The sequence below is a fragment of the Squalius cephalus genome, assembly GCF_949319135.1.
Source record: "Squalius cephalus genome assembly, chromosome: 24".
In the NCBI taxonomy this organism is placed as follows: Eukaryota; Metazoa; Chordata; class Actinopteri; order Cypriniformes; family Leuciscidae; genus Squalius; species Squalius cephalus.
Window position 1 is genome coordinate 422277 of NC_137145.1, and position 20224 is coordinate 442500.

Below are 20224 nucleotides of genomic sequence, written 5' to 3' on the forward strand. Positions count from 1 at the left end.
CTAAAAGTAAGCAATGCATTCCTGACAGAGACACACAGTGGTGTGTGAGTGTTTAAACACTGAAACATCACTGTATGGGGGATGATCCTGGTAAAGGGTCCCAAACACTGCTCTGTCACCTAGCCTTAAATACCCACACCAGAACAAAAGGGTTGTACCAATATTTTTGGGTCAGTTCATGTACCCCAGGGGGTGGCACCTGGTTTCGGGAGATCTGGAAGAGACATCTCCCAGAGAGGAGAACAGGGTTCTTCTAAGTTCTCAATCTTTCTCATTAAACCAATGACTGCAATGAAATTAAGACCATTTTACCAATCGCACTGAGACACTTAAAATGATACCAAACATGAAAAGGAAATACAATAGATTCTAAAGTTACCTCATATGTGATAAATAGACATTCTTAGTGAACTTTTGGTGACTTGACTCAGGGAGAGAGGAGGGGGAGGGAGAGGGGGATGCAGAGATGAGGAAGGAGAAAAGTTTGGACAGGCTAAGTCACACTCAATAATGCAGGTCTGTCCTGTGCTCTGTCTTTGCGATCTTCTGTCCAGGGTGAGTTTTGTCTAAGCAGGAAAATCAGTTCTTACACGTGAATAGTTATTTTTGTTTTAAACAAATTTATAAAACAACAATATATAACAAACATATACACAAACACACACAGAACACACACACACACTGATCTACTGTACACACTGTACACATCTCGCTTGAACACCCCGCTTTCTCTCGCCGCCACTGAGCTGCAAGTGCACAAGTGAGTTTTGCTAATATATCGCTAAAAGAGCAGCAAAAGCCAAGGCGCGACAATTGCAGTGACAGATTTGAGAAGTTGCAGGTGACTAACTGAGGTTGTACTACGAATGTGAATGTAAGAATAAGTGCAAATATGTATTTCTAGTTTGTGTCAACATTCAACTTCAGATTTTTATTGTACAGGTTTTCACACTGGAGCTGTGAGTGTAAATTCTAGCGTACACGTACGAATATTTATTGTACGAGTTCTCAAATTCACATCTACGGGCTCTCTAGTTTGGCTACTCTTTTACCTTCATATCTCCATCACATATGACCAGGACGACAACAGCCAATCAGAGCTCTGGAAAATGGTTAGGCGTATTTGTTGACTTGTCTCTAAAGTCCAATGTGTTCAAGGTCCAGAAAAACACATTGTGCCGCATGAATCTACATTTATAGTTTATTCAAATACAACCCTAATGCAGTGATTAGAGATTGTTCCTTCATGTGCATTATAAGTGTTTTATAAGCTCCTTAAATAAAGAAAACCTTCACAGAATCCACATCAGAAACAGGACAAAAGCCAAAAACATACACAGGATATTGACTTAACCCACGTCAGCATTTATACTGTACAATATTCTGTGATAAACGGCATTCTCTGACTTTTATTTACGTCTTATAAAGGCATCATTTGTTTTAACTGGATCTGTGCAACTGAGGATTTTTTTCACATGAATAGTTATTTTTGTTTTAAACGAGTTTATTAAACAACAATATATAACACACATATACACAAACACACACACACACACATTCTTGTACATCTATCTTCATGAGGACATTCATTGATACAATGCAATCTCTAGCCACTTACCCTAACCTTACCCATCACAACTAAGTGCCTAACCCGACCCCTGACCCTAAACCGACCCTTAACCTCATCATAACCTGATCCCTAAAACCAAGTCTTGACCCTCAAACAGGCCTTTAAAGGCTCTCAGAAACTTAGTCCAGTCATTTTATGAAAAAAGGTTGAACAAATTTCAACAGAAGCAAACTCAACTGATTTTGTATCCTCAGTATGCCCTGACTGAGTAAGGAAAAAAAAAGCCCAGAAGAATCCCATTAGGGGAAAGTTTCGGAAAAGACCCAAATATAGTCTATTCATACGCCTATTCTTTATTTTTCTTACGTGAATAGGGTAAAATTTTAACCTTTAGATATCACCATGAAAATTACTGAGTTGATTACTTACATCAAGACAAACAAAAAATGTATTACAAGTTTTTTGAAATTGTTTGTTAACATGGACAAACGGTGCATAATCTAATTACGTATGTGTTAATTTGCATAAATACCACAACAGATCTAAACATTGGGTCTAGCCAGGAGAACATGTCTTGTTGAATCTTGTTGACATATAACAGTAAAATACTTAATATTAAGGTCTGAATGAACCCATTTAGGCTACCCATGAGCATTAATACATAGAGACAGGATGTCACAGTGTCTGGTTTGTGTTTCCCTGGGTAACCACTAGAGGTCCTCTTCCCCCACGGTGTCATTCACTCATTTGACTACATTTCCCATCATCCTGTTCTGTCTATTCATTGATCATTGCACACAGCTGTTTCCCGTCACCTTTTCCCGTCACAGTTTCTGTCTATTGCGTTCCAGGCAGGTTTTTGAGCACGTAAATCACGACTTCAAACCACGACTCACGACTTTGTAGCGTTCCAGGCCAGTCACGCCAAACTACCATGATCAATGCTGTCAAGTTCAGGTTTACGTCACCTTAACATTTCCATGCGGCAATACACTCCCACGACATACTTATTGTTTCAGACACATAACATTGTAATACATAATCGTGTGTGTATTAATATCATTAATTTTATATATTATTATTAATTTGACTGCAACGTTATATTGTCCTAAAGTGTATTCTCACCGTGTACCGCCTGCAGAAACACTGCATCCGTCGGGGCTGCCATTGTTGTTTTATATGGTTTCGCGGGCTATGTGACATCAGAGCTCGTAACTGGGAGTAACTCGATCTAGTACGAGTTCACGGGTGGGAAGTCACGGGTTTGACTGCCGTTCCAGTGCACTTTCACGGGTATAAGGTTTGAAAAACACGGGTTACAGGTTGCCTGGAATGCGGCATTATACCCTGTCTGTTTCTGTGATTGTTGTGATGATAAAAGACATGGAAAAAATAGGACTAATAGGACATGGAGTAAAGAGTATAATGGACTGTAGTAAGAGTGAACAAGGAATTAAATATTTGATTTGTTTTCTGACAAAATCGGGACTAATGACAAGAATATGATGACTAAAAATATGTGAAATAACTAGAACCAGAAGATGGCAGTAATGCAACGTCAAGGATGCAAGCTGCCATTAAAACCCAAAGAAGAAGAAGAAGAAGAAGAAGAAGAAGAAGAAGAAGAAGAAGTGATTGTTGTGGATTCCTTGTTTAGGTCTGTTTCTTGTCTGTTTTTGGATTGCCTGTTTGGATTTTGACCCTTGCCTGGACTGGATTACGAGTACGGATTACCCCAATAAAGCTGCACTTGGATCTTACCTGTTTGTGTGTGCGTTCCGTGACACAGGAAGAAGCACTTTAGAAATCAGCCTTTATTCATTATTATTGCAGAGATGGGGTTTGGGGTTTGGGTCCGTGGGACTGTTTCTGGGGATTCACTTTTTATTTTACTTACCTTTGTCTTCTGCATTCTCCTTACCATTGTCTCCTGTTCTTGCCTCAGACTCGTCCCCCAGAAACAGTCCCACGGACCCAAACCCCAAACCCCAAACCCCATCACTTAATAATGAATAAAGGCTGGTTTCTAAAGTACTTCTTCCCGCCTCTATGTAGTAATGCTCATGGGTAGCCTAAATGGGTTCATTCAGACCTTAATATTAAGTATTTTACTGTTATATGTCAACAAGATTCAACAAGACATGTTCTCCTGGCTAGACCCAATGTTTAGATCTGTTGTGGTATTTATGCAAATCAGCACATCTGTAATTAGATTATGCACCGTTTGTCCATGTTAACAAACAATATAAAAAACTTGTAATACAGTTTTTGTTTGTCTTGATGTAAGTAATCAACTCAGTAATTTTCAAGGTGATATCTAAAGGTTAAAAATTTTACCCTATTCACATGAGAGAAAGAATGAATAGACTATATTTGGGTCTTATCCGAAACTTTCCCCTAATGGGATTCTACAGGACTTTTTTCCTTACTCAGTCAGGACATACTGAGGATACAAAATCAGTTGAGTTTGCTTCTGTTGCAATTTGTTCAAGGTTGACCCCCATTTTGGCTTAAAATGACTGGACTAACTGAGGACCGGCCAACATGTCCTCACTTTACTCTCTCTGTCCTCACTCCAATGCTCTAACACTCAAACTGGTCCTCACAAAGATAGTTGTACAAGTACACACACACACACACACACACACACACACACACACACACACACACACACACACACACACACACAGACTCACTCATCTACTGTACACACACACACACACACACACACACACACACACACACACACAGAAAACACACTCACTCGCATACACACACACACACACACACACACACACACACACACACACACACACACACTGATCTACTGTACACACACCCAGAGAGAGAGAGTTTGAACTCCAGCACTGATTCACTCGAATCATAAACACAGAAGCCTTTGTTTACTCATTCACACAGAGAAAAAAAAAACAAAGAAACAAAATGAATATTTAGATATGATTTATTTATGAGCTTCTTGTGACACAGAGTAATTATCCAAATCAACAAGAAAATCAGAATGAATCGCCTGTCGTATGCGCGCTAAATCTGTATAAACACCGTCTATAATGTACCGTAATATGGCTTGTGGAATAAGCTTTAGAGGATCCGAAGACAGTAAAACCTTCACCTTCATATTCATATTCCTGATTTCATATTTCCCGAGTGATGGAGTGTGATATGAGTGACAGGTGTTCCAATGGCTTCATCAGCAGGGCTTTAAAGGGCACTTCGTCAAACAATCCGGGCTTTACTGGAGATATTACTGGATATTACTGGAGATATGACTGGATATTACTGGAGATATTACTGTATATTACTTGAGATATTACTGTATATTACTGGAGATATTACTGTAGGACTCACCATGACCGATGTCGTTCATCCAACCCATTTCCACCACATCAGCTTCTGTATATCATAATTATGAGACAAAAAGTCAAAAATATGAATTATTTTGAAATTATTACACACTAAGTCATAATCGTTTTGCTCAAAATGATGCTTTTTTATGAAACTTGCACACATTCAGGTGTTAATAAAAAAGAATGCATGAAGCTAAAAATAGAGGATATGTTCTTTCTTTGATATTTTGCATATTCAGATATTCTACACAATATTCTGGGGGCTGTGAAAGTTTTGTGATCATATCATGAAATATGATCCAAAATACTGGCGTTGACTGGCAACCTTTTAAAAACGCTGGAGAGGAAAGAGTTAATTATGATTCTCATGTCAATTTCAATACTTTGTCAATTTCTACTTTTTATGTCAATTTTGACTTTTCATGTAATTCTGGCTTAGTGCGTCGATGTCAACTTTTCATTTCATAAATATGACATCATTCACACAATATTCTGGGGGCCGTGAAAATTATTAAAAAAGCTGGCGGTGGCTGGTAACTTTTTTACCTGTCATAATTAACTTGTGTCAATTTCATTCCTTTTTCAATTTCACCTTATGTCATAATTTGTACTTTTGATGTCATAACTATGATTTTGAGAAGATTGTTGTGTCAGAAGTGTGTGAGATTGAGTTTCAGACTCTGAGAAACACTGTAACCCGACACACTGTGATCACGTGATCATCAGAGAATAAACGTGTGGAAACAGAGATCTCGTGTTCAGTGTGTTTGATTGACAGTGTGTTTGATTGACAGTGTGTTTGATTGACAGTGTTTGATTGACAGTGTTTGATTGACAGTGTGTTTGATTGACAATGTTTGATTGACAGTTTGTTTGATTGACAGTGTGTTTGGAAAGATGATGTTTCAATGTCCCACATTATACGATGGTCACAGTCGTTCTCTTCCCGCTCGCTGATGTCATTTCCTGACCCGACAGGAACATCTCAAGATCTTACCGTTTTTTTTTTTCAACTTCTCACACACAAAATCCTCACTTGTCACACAATGTCTGAAACCTGACACTCAAAGACCAGAAACACACACCAGATCTGCAAAAGTTTAGTTTTAGCTAACTCAGTTTTCAATTTCATGAAACACTTTTTGCAAACCATAACACACAATTCTCTCTGTAACACACAAACATCTTACAGGAAGTCTCTTGATTTCCTTTTTCAAACACAACCTGTCAAAACACTCATTCATAATTCATCAGAGCCTCACACACACTCACACACACTCCTCACCTGTGCAAACACTCATCGCTTTACTGAACACACACCAATCATGGCTTTAGAACAGGCCTATAAAAGGCCAAAGGTCGAGTTATAGGTTTTTCGGACTGTGTAATACTGTAATTCACTACCACAAATGCTTACAGTAATGTTTCAATCTTGCTTTCATGTTTACCGGGAATTTTTCAACATCTCTCTGCCGATTACTTTCAGTCTTGTACATAAATGAAGCTCATGAAAGAAGAGCTTTAGGTTTTGAATAACTGTGTGTACATGATATATCCAAAAATATAATATTATGGGAAAGGTGTTTGCAACGCAAGACAAACGTTTGCTTCTGAGATGTGTGTGATATTCTGAATGCAGTGCTTCATTCAGCGAGAGATGTGAGGCGTTGAGCATTTTGTGTGCAATTCTTGGATTTGTGTGTAAAGTTTTGAAAAAAAGAGGCAAAGTTTTGAAAATGTGTGTAAGCAGTTGAAAAAAACTGTAAATATCTCTGTGGCGTCGGCACTCTTAGATCATCGGTCACTGATTCGTAGGTTTGCGTCTGAATCGTGTGGAGTCTGTGCCGATACGAGTCGTCACGAAACAGTTCGGCTCTTTGGTCTCGTGGGCGAGTGATCGATGATGTGTGTCCAACTCAAACTCACACTCACGGTTACCGAGCTCACACTCACGGTTACCGGGCTCACACTCATGGTTACCGAGCTCACACTCACGGTTACCGAGCTCACACTCACGGTTACCGAGCTCACACTCACGGTTACCGGGCTCACACTCACGGTTACCGAGCTCACACTCACGGTTACCGAGCTCACACTCACGGTTACCGGGCTCACACTCACGGTTACCGAGCTCACACTCACGGTTACCGGGCTCACACTCACGGTTACTGAGCTCACACTCACGGTTACCGAGCTCACACTCACGGTTACCGGGCTCACACTCACGGTTACCGAGCTCACACTCACGGTTACCGAGCTCACACTCACGGTTACCGAGCTCACACTCACGGTTACCGGGCTCACACTCACGGTTACCGGGCTCACACTCACGGTTACCGAGCTCACACTCACGGTTACCGAGCTCACACTCACGGTTACCGGGCTCACACTCACGGTTACCGGGCTCACACTCACGGTTACCGAGCTCACACTCACGGTTACCGAGCTCACACTCACGGTTACCGGGCTCACACTCACGGTTACCGGGCTCACACTCACGGTTACCGGGCTCACACTCACGGTTACCGAGCTCACACTCACGGTTACCGGGCTCAGGGTTACCGGGCTCACACTCACGGTTACCGAGCTCACACTCACGGTTACCGAGCTCACACTCACGGTTACCGGGCTCACACTCACGGTTACCGGGCTCACACTCACGGTTACCGGGCTCACACTCACGGTTACCGGGCTCAGGGTTACCGGGCTCACACTCACGGTTACCGAGCTCACACTCACGGTTACCGAGCTCACACTCACGGTTACCGAGCTCACACTCACGGTTACCGGGCTCACACTCACGGTTACCGGGCTCACACTCACGGTTACCGGGCTCACACTCACGGTTACCGAGCTCACACTCACGGTTACCGGGCTCACACTCACGGTTACCGGGCTCACACTCACGGTTACCGAGCTCACACTCACGGTTACCGGGCTCAGGGTTACCGGGCTCACACTCACGGTTACCGAGCTCACACTCACGGTTACCGAGCTCACACTCACGGTTACCGAGCTCACACTCACGGTTACCGAGCTCACACTCACGGTTACCAGGCTCAGGGTTACCGGGCTCACACTCACGGTTACCGAGCTCACACTCACGGTTACCGGGCTCAAACTCACGGTTACCGAGCTCACACTCACGGTTACCGGGCTCACACTCACGGTTACCGGGCTCACACTCACGGTTACCGGGCTCACACTCACGGTTACCGGGCTCAGGGTTACCGGGCTCACACTCACGGTTACCGAGCTCACACTCACGGTTACCGAGCTCACACTCACGGTTACCGAGCTCACACTCACGGTTACCGGGCTCACACTCACGGTTACCGGGCTCACACTCACGGTTACCGGGCTCACACTCACGGTTACCGAGCTCACACTCACGGTTACCGGGCTCACACTCACGGTTACCGGGCTCACACTCACGGTTACCGAGCTCACACTCACGGTTACCGGGCTCAGGGTTACCGGGCTCACACTCACGGTTACCGAGCTCACACTCACGGTTACCGAGCTCACACTCACGGTTACCGAGCTCACACTCACGGTTACCGAGCTCACACTCACGGTTACCAGGCTCAGGGTTACCGGGCTCACACTCACGGTTACCGAGCTCACACTCACGGTTACCGGGCTCAAACTCACGGTTACCGAGCTCACACTCACGGTTACCGGGCTCAAACTCACGGTTACCGAGCTCACACTCACGGTTACCGGGCTCAGGGTTACCGGTCTCACACTCATGGTTACCGAGCTCACACTCGCGATTACCGAGCTCAAACTCACGGTTACCGAGCTCAAACTCACGGTTACCGAGCTCACACTCACGGTTACCCTCAAACTCACGGTTACCGAGCTCACACTCACGGTTACCGGGCTCAGGGTTACCGGTCTCACACTCATGGTTACCGAGCTCACACTCGCGGTTACCGAGCTCACACTCACGGTTACCGAGCTCACACTCACGGTTACCGAGCTCACACTCACAGTTACCAGGCTCAGGGTTACCGGGCTCACACTCACGGTTACCGAGCTCACACTCACGGTTACCGGGCTCAAACTCACGGTTACCGAGCTCACACTCACGGTTACCGGGCTCAAACTCACGGTTACCGAGCTCACACTCACGGTTACCGGGCTCAGGGTTACCGGTCTCACACTCATGGTTACCGAGCTCACACTCGCGATTACCGAGCTCACACTCGCGATTACCGAGCTCAAACTCACGGTTACCGAGCTCACACTCACGGTTACCCTCAAACTCACGGTTACCGAGCTCACACTCACGGTTACCGGGCTCAGGGTTACCGGTCTCACACTCATGGTTACCGAGCTCACACTCGCGGTTACCGAGCTCACACTCACGGTTACCGAGCTCACACTCACGGTTACCCTCAAACTCACGGTTACCGAGCTCACACTCACGGTTACCGGGCCGAAACTGAGAATCTCAGGTCTGTTTGAAGCTCAAATTAAGTTATGATTATGAATTAAAGGAAGAGCAAAGAGAGAGAGATCATGGCATGACGACGGTATGGAAGGTTAATGGAGCACACACACACACACACACACACGCGAGATCTCCGCTATTGTAGCCTACAGTTCTTCATATTCATATTCTGTACATCAGAGTCAGGGATCGTTTCGAACATGCGTGGATAAATATGTCTGTCGCAGACGTGTCGTATCAAACAACCGCACATCTCAAACCAAAAACAGATATATACAAAAAATACAAATGCCCTAGAATAGATCTATATATATTCATATACATATATAGGTTTTTAATCTTTGAATTACAAATCTGAAAATATCATTTCTTATATCTTTAAGAAAAAGAGGTTTCGGGAACCATGCAGTCGCCCCGCGTGAGATCCGTGTCCTCGGGGCGCGTTCCTGAGCTGACCTCTGACCCCTGACCTCTGACCTCTGACCTCAGCCAAACGTCCTGCGCTCAGAGGCGAGGAGAGATTCCCGTGTGCTCCTACACTTTCGACTCATTCTCCATGTTGGCCAGGTCCCCGTTCCTCTCGCTGGGCTCGTCGAGTTGACTCAGTTTGCTAGCAACTGACCAGCTGAGCGGCAGACGGGAGCGCGCAGTCATCTCCGCTAGCTCGCGCGCGCTGCAACTGGGAGTGCTGGTCTCGTAGATCTCGTGGAAACTGTTGTAGTCCACCTCGTAGAAGCCGTCCTCCAGCGTCAGGACCGGCGTGAAGCGATAGCCCCACTTTATCTCACTCGCCACGTACGAGCTGCGCGCCTGGCACGTCATTCCTGAGGAAACACACACACACACAGAAGCACAGAGGTGAGGAACCATCTGAGGATCTTAAAGGGTTACTTCACCCAATATTCATGGATAGATGCACTTTTATGATGGACAGATGAACTTTAATGATGGACAGATGCCCTTTTATGATGGATAGATGCACTTTTATGATGGATAGATGCACTTTAATGATGGATAGATGCACTTTAATGATGGATAGATGCACTTTTATGATGATAGATGCACTTTTATGATGAACAGATGCACTTTTATGATGGACAGATGCACTTTTATGATGGATAGATGCAATTTTATGATGGACAGATGCACTTTTATGATGGATAGATGCAATTTTATGATGGACAAATGCACTTTAATGATGGACAGATGCACTTTAATGATGGATAGATGCACTTTTATGATGAACAGATGCACTTTTATGATGGATAAATGCACTTTTATCATGGATAGATGCACTTTTATCATGGATAGATGCACTTTTATGATGGATAGATGCAATTTTATGATGGATAAATGCACTTTAATGATGGATAGATGCACTTTTATGATGGACAGATGCACTTTTATGATGGATAGATGCACTTTTATGATGGACAGATGCACTTTTATGATGGATAGATGCACTTTTATGATGGATAGATGCACTTTTATGATGAACAGATGCACTTTTATGATGGATAGATGCACTTTAATGATGGAAAGATGCACTTTTATGATGGACAGATGCACTTTTATGATGGATAGATGCACTAATGATGGACAGATGCACTTTTATGATGGATAGATGCACTTTTATGATGGACAGATGCACTTTTATGATAGATAGATGCACTTTAATGATGGACAGATGCACTTTTATGATGGACAGATGCACTTTAATGATGGACAGATGCACTTTTTTTACTTCCTGCTCAGCTACTGTTCGGACGCTCTTGCTTACTGCTCCGCGCTTTGCTCTATCGCTTTTACATTTTATCTCCTATATTTTATATTTTATTTCCTTTTATCATCTAATTTTAACTTCAGCAAACAGCACAGTGCTCAGACAACAAAGTTTGGATTACTACAAAAACGCAGAATTCTTTTACCCGACCAGCTTACATTCCGGGAAAGGAAAACACAACTGCCTACATTCATACGGATAAGAGAGAAAATGCCTCTTCAGGTTCAAGAATCTACTTGCTGCACTAACTGCCACAGACTTTTACAAAGGATTGCAGTTCTCGAAACAAAGTTACTTACGGGACCACCAAACCAGACGGAGCACACAACAGAGCTTCGTCATGGACACCCTCAGCATACCGGTGAGTCCCATGAAACTAGTGCTCCTCGACAGGTAGAGAAACAAGCCAATCGACTTACTAATCGATGGCACAAACAGGGAGCGAGACCCAAAGGCACTCGAGACATCAGATTGTCACGAGCATCACATATTGCCGCAGTAGCATCCTCTACCCCAGATACAGCTCTGACAAGGATTGCAAACATTGGTCTTCTACCACCGCCTATACATCTTGAGAACAGATTTGAAGTACTAATGAATGTAAATGAGGAATCCCCAAATGTGATGAATATGATTGAACACAGACTGAATGGGCCAGTAGCTAACACTGATGCTAACTGGCGCTCAAGGTCGAGCAGACAGCGGCACTCAGCTCAGAGCGCAGCCGAGCCCAGGACTCTGATAGTGGGGGACTCGATAATCAGAAACATTAGCGGCAGTGATACAACTACGTGCTGCCTTCCACAAGCAACAACTTCTGATGTAAACAGGGAACTTCAGAACATTCTGATGAAACATAAGACTGCAAATCGACTCATCATACATGTGGGGAAGAATGATATTCATAAAGAGCAGTCAGAACTCCTTAAGAAGGATTTCAATGAACTTTTTGAAACACTTAAAAGACTGAAAGTTCAAACATTCATCAGTGGACCACTCCCAGCAAGAGGAACAAACAGGTTTTCACGGTTGCTTGGGCTTAATACGTGGCTGCAAAAAACCTGCAATATAAAAGGAGTAAACTTCACTGACAATTTCAATCTTTTCTGGAGTCAGAGACAACTTTTTCATCGGGATGGCCATCACCCAAACAAACTTGGTTCAAGAGTGTTAAAGGACAATTTCTACTTCTCCCTCAATCATCCTTCTGCAGTTTGTGCCAATCCACTCAATCTGAATGGCACACACACACCTGGACACAGTATGAATGACCACGGGACTTCACTTCAGCAGCAAAATGGACATGCGGTTGACATATCACACAAGGACAATGATAACACCACTCCGCCACAACAACCTCTGCTCACGGACACAATCTCAGCTGAGCCCTGCCCACAGAGAGACATATCAGAACTGCTTGAAGATTCAACACCCAAGGACGACTTCCTGGAAAACAGCCAGGGAAGCCAGGACAGCATATCACAGCCTCCTATAACACCAGAGCAACAGCCCCTTTCACCAGACACGCTATCCCTCTCTCCAGCATCGCCACTACTGTGTTTCTCACAGAAAATGGAAGAACTGGTGTATGCTGGAACCAGACTATCCCACTCTTTTGCTGCAAGCCCCCAGATACCAACCAAAAAACGACAGGCACCATTACCACCCGCACCAAAGCCTGCGGGCCCAGCTCGCCCTCCCCCTCCTGTGAGAGCTCTTCGGCCTCTGCCACAACGCCAGGGCCCACACCCTCCTCCATCTGCTCGAGGTGAACTAAAAACAACTGATACCAGCTCTCAGTGATGTGTTTTGGGTCCCCGCTCTGATAACAGTAACTTTCTCAAATGTTTACAGAACAAGCGGGAACCCAGTGTGCCTGTATCTTTCTCTATTGCTGTTCTATTACAAGATAGAAAGTCTAAGGCCTTCAATAGCCGTGCAGCAAACCCAACTAATCTGGTGCCTATTACACGTCAAAGTAAGATTGATGTGGGGACAAAAAGTAAGACTGTTAAGTTAGCACTTTTAAACATTCGTTCACTTAAAAATAAATCACTTCTAGTCAACGATTTAATAACCACAAACAACCTGGATTTTATGCTTCTAAATGAAATCTGGCTAGAAGACAGCTGCAGTGCAACAGTCCTCAATGAAACATCCCCTCCGAACTTTACTTTTATGAGTGTCTGCAGAGCTGTTAAGAGAGGTGGGGGTCTAGCTGCTCTTTTTAAAGATATCTATCAATGTAAGCAAATATCATTTGGGAATTACCCTTCTTTCGAATATCTGGGTATTGTGTTGAAAGGTGCTCCACGCATTTTACTTATCATTATTTACAGGCCTCCAAAATACTCTCCAGCCTTTGCTGAGGACTTTATAGAACTGTTATCAGCAATTACCTCAGAGTTTGACTGTTTTGCCATTGCAGGAGATTTTAACATTCACATAGATAATGCAGAAAACAATATGGCAAAAGAAATCAAAACTGTTTTAAAAACTTTTGATCTGACTCAGCATGTACATGGACCCACACACAATCGTGGACACACTCTAGATTTACTTATCAGTAAGGGTCTAAACATTTCATTGATTGTTATTAAGGATGTAGCGCTGTCTGATCATTTCTGTATTTTCTTTGATATATTGATCTCTCCTGCCATTGAAGCTAAATCTGTGTCTGTCAAGAAGAGATGCTTAAATGAGAACACCAGTGTACTATTTATGAAGGCTATATCCTTAACTCCAAGTATATCTGCTGACTCTGTTGATTTTCTCCTTGATTCTTTTAACTCAAAAGTTAAAGGTATAATTGATGATATTGCTCCTGTTAAAGTCAGGAAGAAGAGTGGCAGACAAAAAGCACCTTGGAGAAACTCAACAGCAGTGCAAAATATGAAAAGACAATGCAGAAAAGCAGAGCGCATGTGGCGGAAGACTAAACTTGTAGTCCATTATAACATCTACAAAGACAGCCTTCATGCTTTCAATATGGAACTAGGCAAAGCTAGACAGACTTTCTTCTCAAATATTATAAACAGCAATTTAAACAACACACGCACTCTTTTTGCTACTGTAGAGAGACTGACAAACCCTCCAAGCCAGATTCCCAGTGAAATGCTCTCAGTGAACAAGTGTAGTGAGTTTGCTTCGTTCTTCTCTGAGAAAATCAGTAATATCAGAAAGGTGATCAGCACATCCTTGAGTTGCCCTGGGGTCAGACAGATCAGACCACCTGAGACAGTAGTTACTATGTCTGATTTCAAAGAAATTGATGGCAAAATTTTGGAAGAAACTGTACAGCACCTTAAAACATCAACATGCGCTCTTGACACACTTCCCACATCATTTTTCAAAAGTGTGTTAAACAGTTTAGAAGCAGATCTCCTAGAAGTGGTAAATGTCTCACTTCGCTCTGGGAGTTTTCCATACTCCCTGAAAACTGCAGTTGTCAAGCCCCTCCTGAAAAAGAGCAATCTGGATAAGACCATATTAAGCAACTATAGACCGATCTCTAATCTTCCTTTCATAGGCAAGATCATTGAAAAAGTTGTCTTCAATCAGCTGAACAAATTCTTGAGCTTGAATGGATACTTTGACAATTTTCAATCTGGTTTCCGACCGCACCACAGCACAGAGACAGCGCTCATAAAGATAATAAACGATATTCGCTTAAATACTGATTCAGGCAAATTATCAGTGCTGGTACTACTCGACCTCAGTGCTGCATTTGACACTGTTGATCACAACATACTTCTTGACAGGCTGGAAAACTGGGTGGGGCTTTCTGAGATAGTCCTAAAATGGTTCAGGTCATACTTAGATGGGAGAGGTTATTATGTGAGTATAGGTGACCATAAGTCTGAGTGGACATCCATGACATGCGGAGTACCTCAAGGCTCAATCACCACTCCTGTTCAACCTGTATATGCTCCCAATGAGCCAAATAATGAGAAAGAACCAAATTGCTTACCACAGCTATGCAGACGACACACAGATCTACTTAGCCCTATCGCCTAACGATTACAGCCCCATTGACTCCCTGTGCCAATGCATTGATGAAGTCAACAGTTGGATGTGTCAAAACTTTCTTCAGTTAAACAAAGACAAAACTGAAGTCATTGCGTTTGGAAACAAAGATGAAGTTCTCAAGGTGAACGCATACCTTCACTCTAGGGGTCAAACAACTAAAAATCAAGTCAGGAATCTCGGTGTGTCCCTAGAGTCAGACCTTAGTTTCAGTAGTCATGTCAAAGCAATAACTAAATCAGCATACTATCATCTGAAAAATATTGCAAGAATTAGATGCTTTGTTTCCAGACAAGACTTAGAGAAACTTGTTCATGCTTTCATCACCAGCAGGGTGGATTATTGTAATGGACTCCTCACTGGCCTTCCCAAAAAGACCATAAGACAGTTGCAGCTCATACAGAACGCTGCAGCCAGGATTCTGAGCAGAACCAGAAAATATGAACACATCACACCAGTCCTCAGGTCTTTACACTGGCTCCCAGTTAAATTTAGGATTGATTTTAAAGTATTATTACTGGTATATAAATCATTCAATGGCCTAGGACCTCAATACATTGCAGATATGCTTACTGAATATAAACCCAACAGAACACTCAGATCATTAGGATCATATCAGCTAGAAATACCAAGGGTTCACTCTAAGCATGGCGAGTCCGCTTTAGCTATTATGCTGGAACCAGCTTCCAGAGGAGATCAGATGTGCTCCTACTGTAGTCACATTCAAATCCAGACTCAAAACACTTCTGTTTAGCTGTGCATTTACTGGATGAGCACTGTGCCAATGTTCGTCCGACTGTTTGTACTGTATTTTTTTTTTTTTTTTTTAAACTGTTTTAATTATTCCTATTTCTTTTATTATTTTAATTTCTAAAGCACTTTGAATTGCCACTGTGTATGAAATGTGCTATATAAATAAACTTGCCTTGCCTTGCCTTGCCTTGCCTTTTATGATAGATAGATGCACTTTTATGATGGACAGATGCACTTTTATGATGGACAGATGCACTTTTATGATGGATAGATGCACCTTTTATGATGGACAGATGCACTTTTATGATGGATAGATGCACTTTTATGATGGACAGATGCACTTTTATGATGGACAGATGCACTTTTATGATGGATAGATGCACTTTAATGATGGACAGATGCACTTTTATGATGGACAGATGCACTTTTATGATAGATAGATGCACTTTTATGATGGATAGATGCACTTTTATGATGGACAGATGCACTTTTATGATGGACAGATGCACTTTGATGGACTTCAAAACAGAAACGGCCATTCACTGCCATTATAAAGCTTGGAAGAGCCAGGACATTTTTTAATATAACTCTGATTGTATTTGTCTGACAGAAGAATGTCATATACACCTAGGATGACTTGAGGGTGAGTAAATCATGGGCTAATTTTTATTTTTGGGTGAACTATCCCTTTAAAGGATTAGTTCACTTCAGAATTTAAATGTCCTGATGATTTACTCTCCTCCTCGTCATCCAAGATGTTCATGTCTTTCTTTCTTCAGTCGTAAAGAAATGAAGGTTTTTGAAGAACACATTCCAGGATTTCTCCATATAGTGTCTTCAATGGGGTCCAACAGGTTGAAGGTCCAGATGTGAGTTTCAGTGCAGCTTCAAAGTCTTGACACGATCCAGCCGAGGAATAAGAGTCTCGTCTAGACAAACCAGCGGACATTTTAATATTTATATACTTTAAACCACTAATGCTGGTCTTGCACTGGCTGTGATGCGACACACATTACGTAATCACGTTGAAAGGTCATGTGTGACTATATGAAGCGCCTGATAGAAGATTCCCAACAGAAGCTGTTGTTCTCTGAGTGTGTGTCGAGAGTCTGTCGCATGAATCAATGACGTGAAGCTTCAGACAGAACAACAGTGTGTGTCCATGCTGAGAACCTCTTCACACACACACGTGCGTTCAGAATGCTAAACCAGTCGAGTGTCGGCTGCGGGGGTTCAAAGGTCACCGTCCCCAAACACTGCAAGAGTGTCACATCTGTGAGCGCTCAGAAACATACACACACACGCAGCGCAGAGGAAACACACACACTTATATAACGCGGGTCTCAGAATCAGCGCAGGAGCTTCATCACGACGTGTTTCATGAGCTCCACTGCATTAGACTCTCTTCAGCGCATTATCATGAACACACACACACACACTCCGTCAGCGAGAGCCGCGGGTTCGCTAGAGAAGTTTCATTCTTCTGCTGTGAGATAAAGTTTAAGCCAAATCCCTCCGTCCTCTGCTGGTGTGACAGGTGTGTGTTCAGTGTTATCAGCAGACAACAGCCAGAGCTCACACACACACCCTCACTGCGTCCTTTTGATGAGCTCTCTCACACACACACTCACTCACACAGACACACACACACACAGACACACAGACACACACACACACACACACACACACACACACACACACACACAGACACACACACACACACTCTTGTACATCTATCTTTATGAGGACATTCATTGACACAATGCAATCTCTTGCCGCTTACCCTAACCTTACCCATCACAACTAATTGCCTAACCCGACCCCTGACCCTAAACCGACCCTTGACCTCATTATAACCTTATCCCTAAAACCCAGTCTTGACCCTCAAACAGCCTTTAAAGGGGTTTCAGAAAGTGAGGACCGGCCAACATGTCCTTTACTCTCTCTGTCCTCTCTGCCCCCAATGGTCTAAAACTCAAACTGGTCCTCACAAAGATAGTTGTACAAGTACACACACACACAGACACACACACACACACACACACACACAAACACACTCAAAAACACACACTCACAAACCCTCACTGCGGCATTTTGATGAGCTCTCTCTCTCACACACACACACACACACACACACACACACACACACACACACACACACACACAAACACTTGCACACTCACAGACCCTCAGACACTCTCATGAATGCTCACACACAATCTCAGATGCTCACAAATACCCACTAATGCTCGGACTCTCAAAAATGCTTGCATACACTCACACGTTCACTAATGCTGGCACAAAATCGCACACGCTCACACACACTCACACATGCTCACTAATGCTCACTGTGGCGAGCAGGACGAGGCCAAGGCCGTGAGAGAGCGGCACGAGGCCGGTGGCATGATTACTGATGCACTAATACTCACACACACACACACACACACACACTCACACATACTCACTAATACTCACACACACTCACACACACTCACTAATACTCACACACGCTCACACATACTCACTAATAACCACACACACTCACAAATACTCACTAATACTCACACACACTCACACATACTCACTAATACTCACACACACTCAAAAATACTCACTAATACTCACACACACTCACACATACTCACTAATACTCACACACACTCACAAATGCTCACTAATGCTCACACACACTCACACATACTCACTAATACTCACACATACTCACTAATACTCACACACGCTCACACACTCACTAATACTCACACACACTCACACATACTCACTAATACTCACACACTCACACATACTCACTAATACTCACAAATACTCACAAATACTCACTAATACTCACTAATACTCACTAATACTCACACACGCTCACACACTCACTAATACTCACACACACTCACACACACTCACAAATACTCACTAATACTCACACACTCACACATACGCACTAATACTCACACACCACACACTCACACACACTCACTAATACTCACACACACTCACAAATACTCACTAATACTCACACACACTCACACATACTCACTAATACTCACACACACTCACAAATACTCACTAATACTCACACACTCACACATACTCACTAATACTCACACACACTCACTAATACACACACTCACACACTCACTAATACTCACACACACTCACACACACTCACTAATACTCACACACGCTCACACACACTCACTAATACTCACACACACTCACACACACTCACAAATGCTCACTAATGTTCACACACACTCACTAATACTCACACACACACTCACTAATACTCACACACACTCACACATACTTACTAATACTCACACACACTCACACACACTCACTAATACTCACACACACTTACTAATACTCACACACACTGACACACACTCACTAATACTCACACACACTCACTAATACTCACACACGCTCACACACACTCACTAATACTCACACACACTCACACATACTCACTAATACTCACACACGCTCACACACTCACTAATACTCACACACACTCACACATACTCACTAATACTCACACACTCACACATACTCACTAATACTCACAAATACTCACAAATACTCACTAATACTCACTAATACTCACTAATACTCACACACGCTCACACACTCACTAATACTCACACACACTCACACACACTCACAAATACTCACTAATACTCACACACTCACACATACGCACTAATACTCACACACCACACACTCACACACACTCACTAATACTCACACACACTCACAAATACTCACTAATACTCACACACACTCACACATACTCACTAATACTCACACACACTCACAAATACTCACTAATACTCACACACTCACACATACTCACTAATACTCACACACACTCACTAATACACACACTCACACACTCACTAATACTCACACACACTCACACACACTCACTAATACTCACACACGCTCACACACACTCACTAATACTCACACACACTCACACACACTCACAAATGCTCACTAATGTTCACACACACTCACTAATACTCACACACACACTCACTAATACTCACACACACTCACACATACTTACTAATACTCACACACACTCACACACACTCACTAATACTCACACACACTTACTAATACTCACACACACTGACACACACTCACTAATACTCACACACACTCACTAATACTCACACACGCTCACACACACTCACTAATACTCACACACACTCACACATACTCACTAATGCTCACACACGCTCAAG

The 20224-nt window shown here is 43.1% G+C and overlaps 2 protein-coding genes across 2 annotated transcripts in view; both read right to left on the minus strand.

The window, feature by feature from the left end:
• Positions 1-4521: 4521 nt before the first annotated feature.
• LOC307152232 (uncharacterized protein) lies at positions 4522-10218 on the minus strand. The gene is made up of 2 exons (XM_079860676.1): positions 7648-10218; positions 4522-7585 (listed from the first exon to the last, which is right to left on the minus strand). The coding sequence occupies exons 1-2, from the start codon at positions 9265-9267 to the stop codon at positions 6737-6739; spliced, it is 2469 nt and encodes an 822-aa protein (XP_079716802.1). The 5' UTR covers positions 9268-10218; the 3' UTR covers positions 4522-6736.
• Positions 9695-20224, minus strand: part of kcnj6 (potassium inwardly rectifying channel subfamily J member 6) — a 43101-nt gene continuing 32571 nt past the window's right edge. The window contains exon 3 of the mRNA XM_079860728.1: positions 9695-10218. Coding sequence (XP_079716854.1) covers positions 9929-10218 — 290 coding nt within the window. The 3' untranslated portion in view covers positions 9695-9928. The remainder of the gene's footprint in view (positions 10219-20224) is intronic.

Excerpts from the sequence above, each read along its gene's own strand:
- LOC307152232 (XM_079860676.1), bottom strand. The coding sequence starts at position 9,267 with ATGAGTGTGAGACCGGTAACCCTGAGCCCGGTAACCGTGAGTGTGAGC. Across the intron at positions 7,586-7,647 it reads TGAGCTCGGTAACCGTGAGT|CCCGGTAACCGTGAGTGTGA; the intron begins GTGAGCCCGGTA and ends CGTGAGTGTGAG.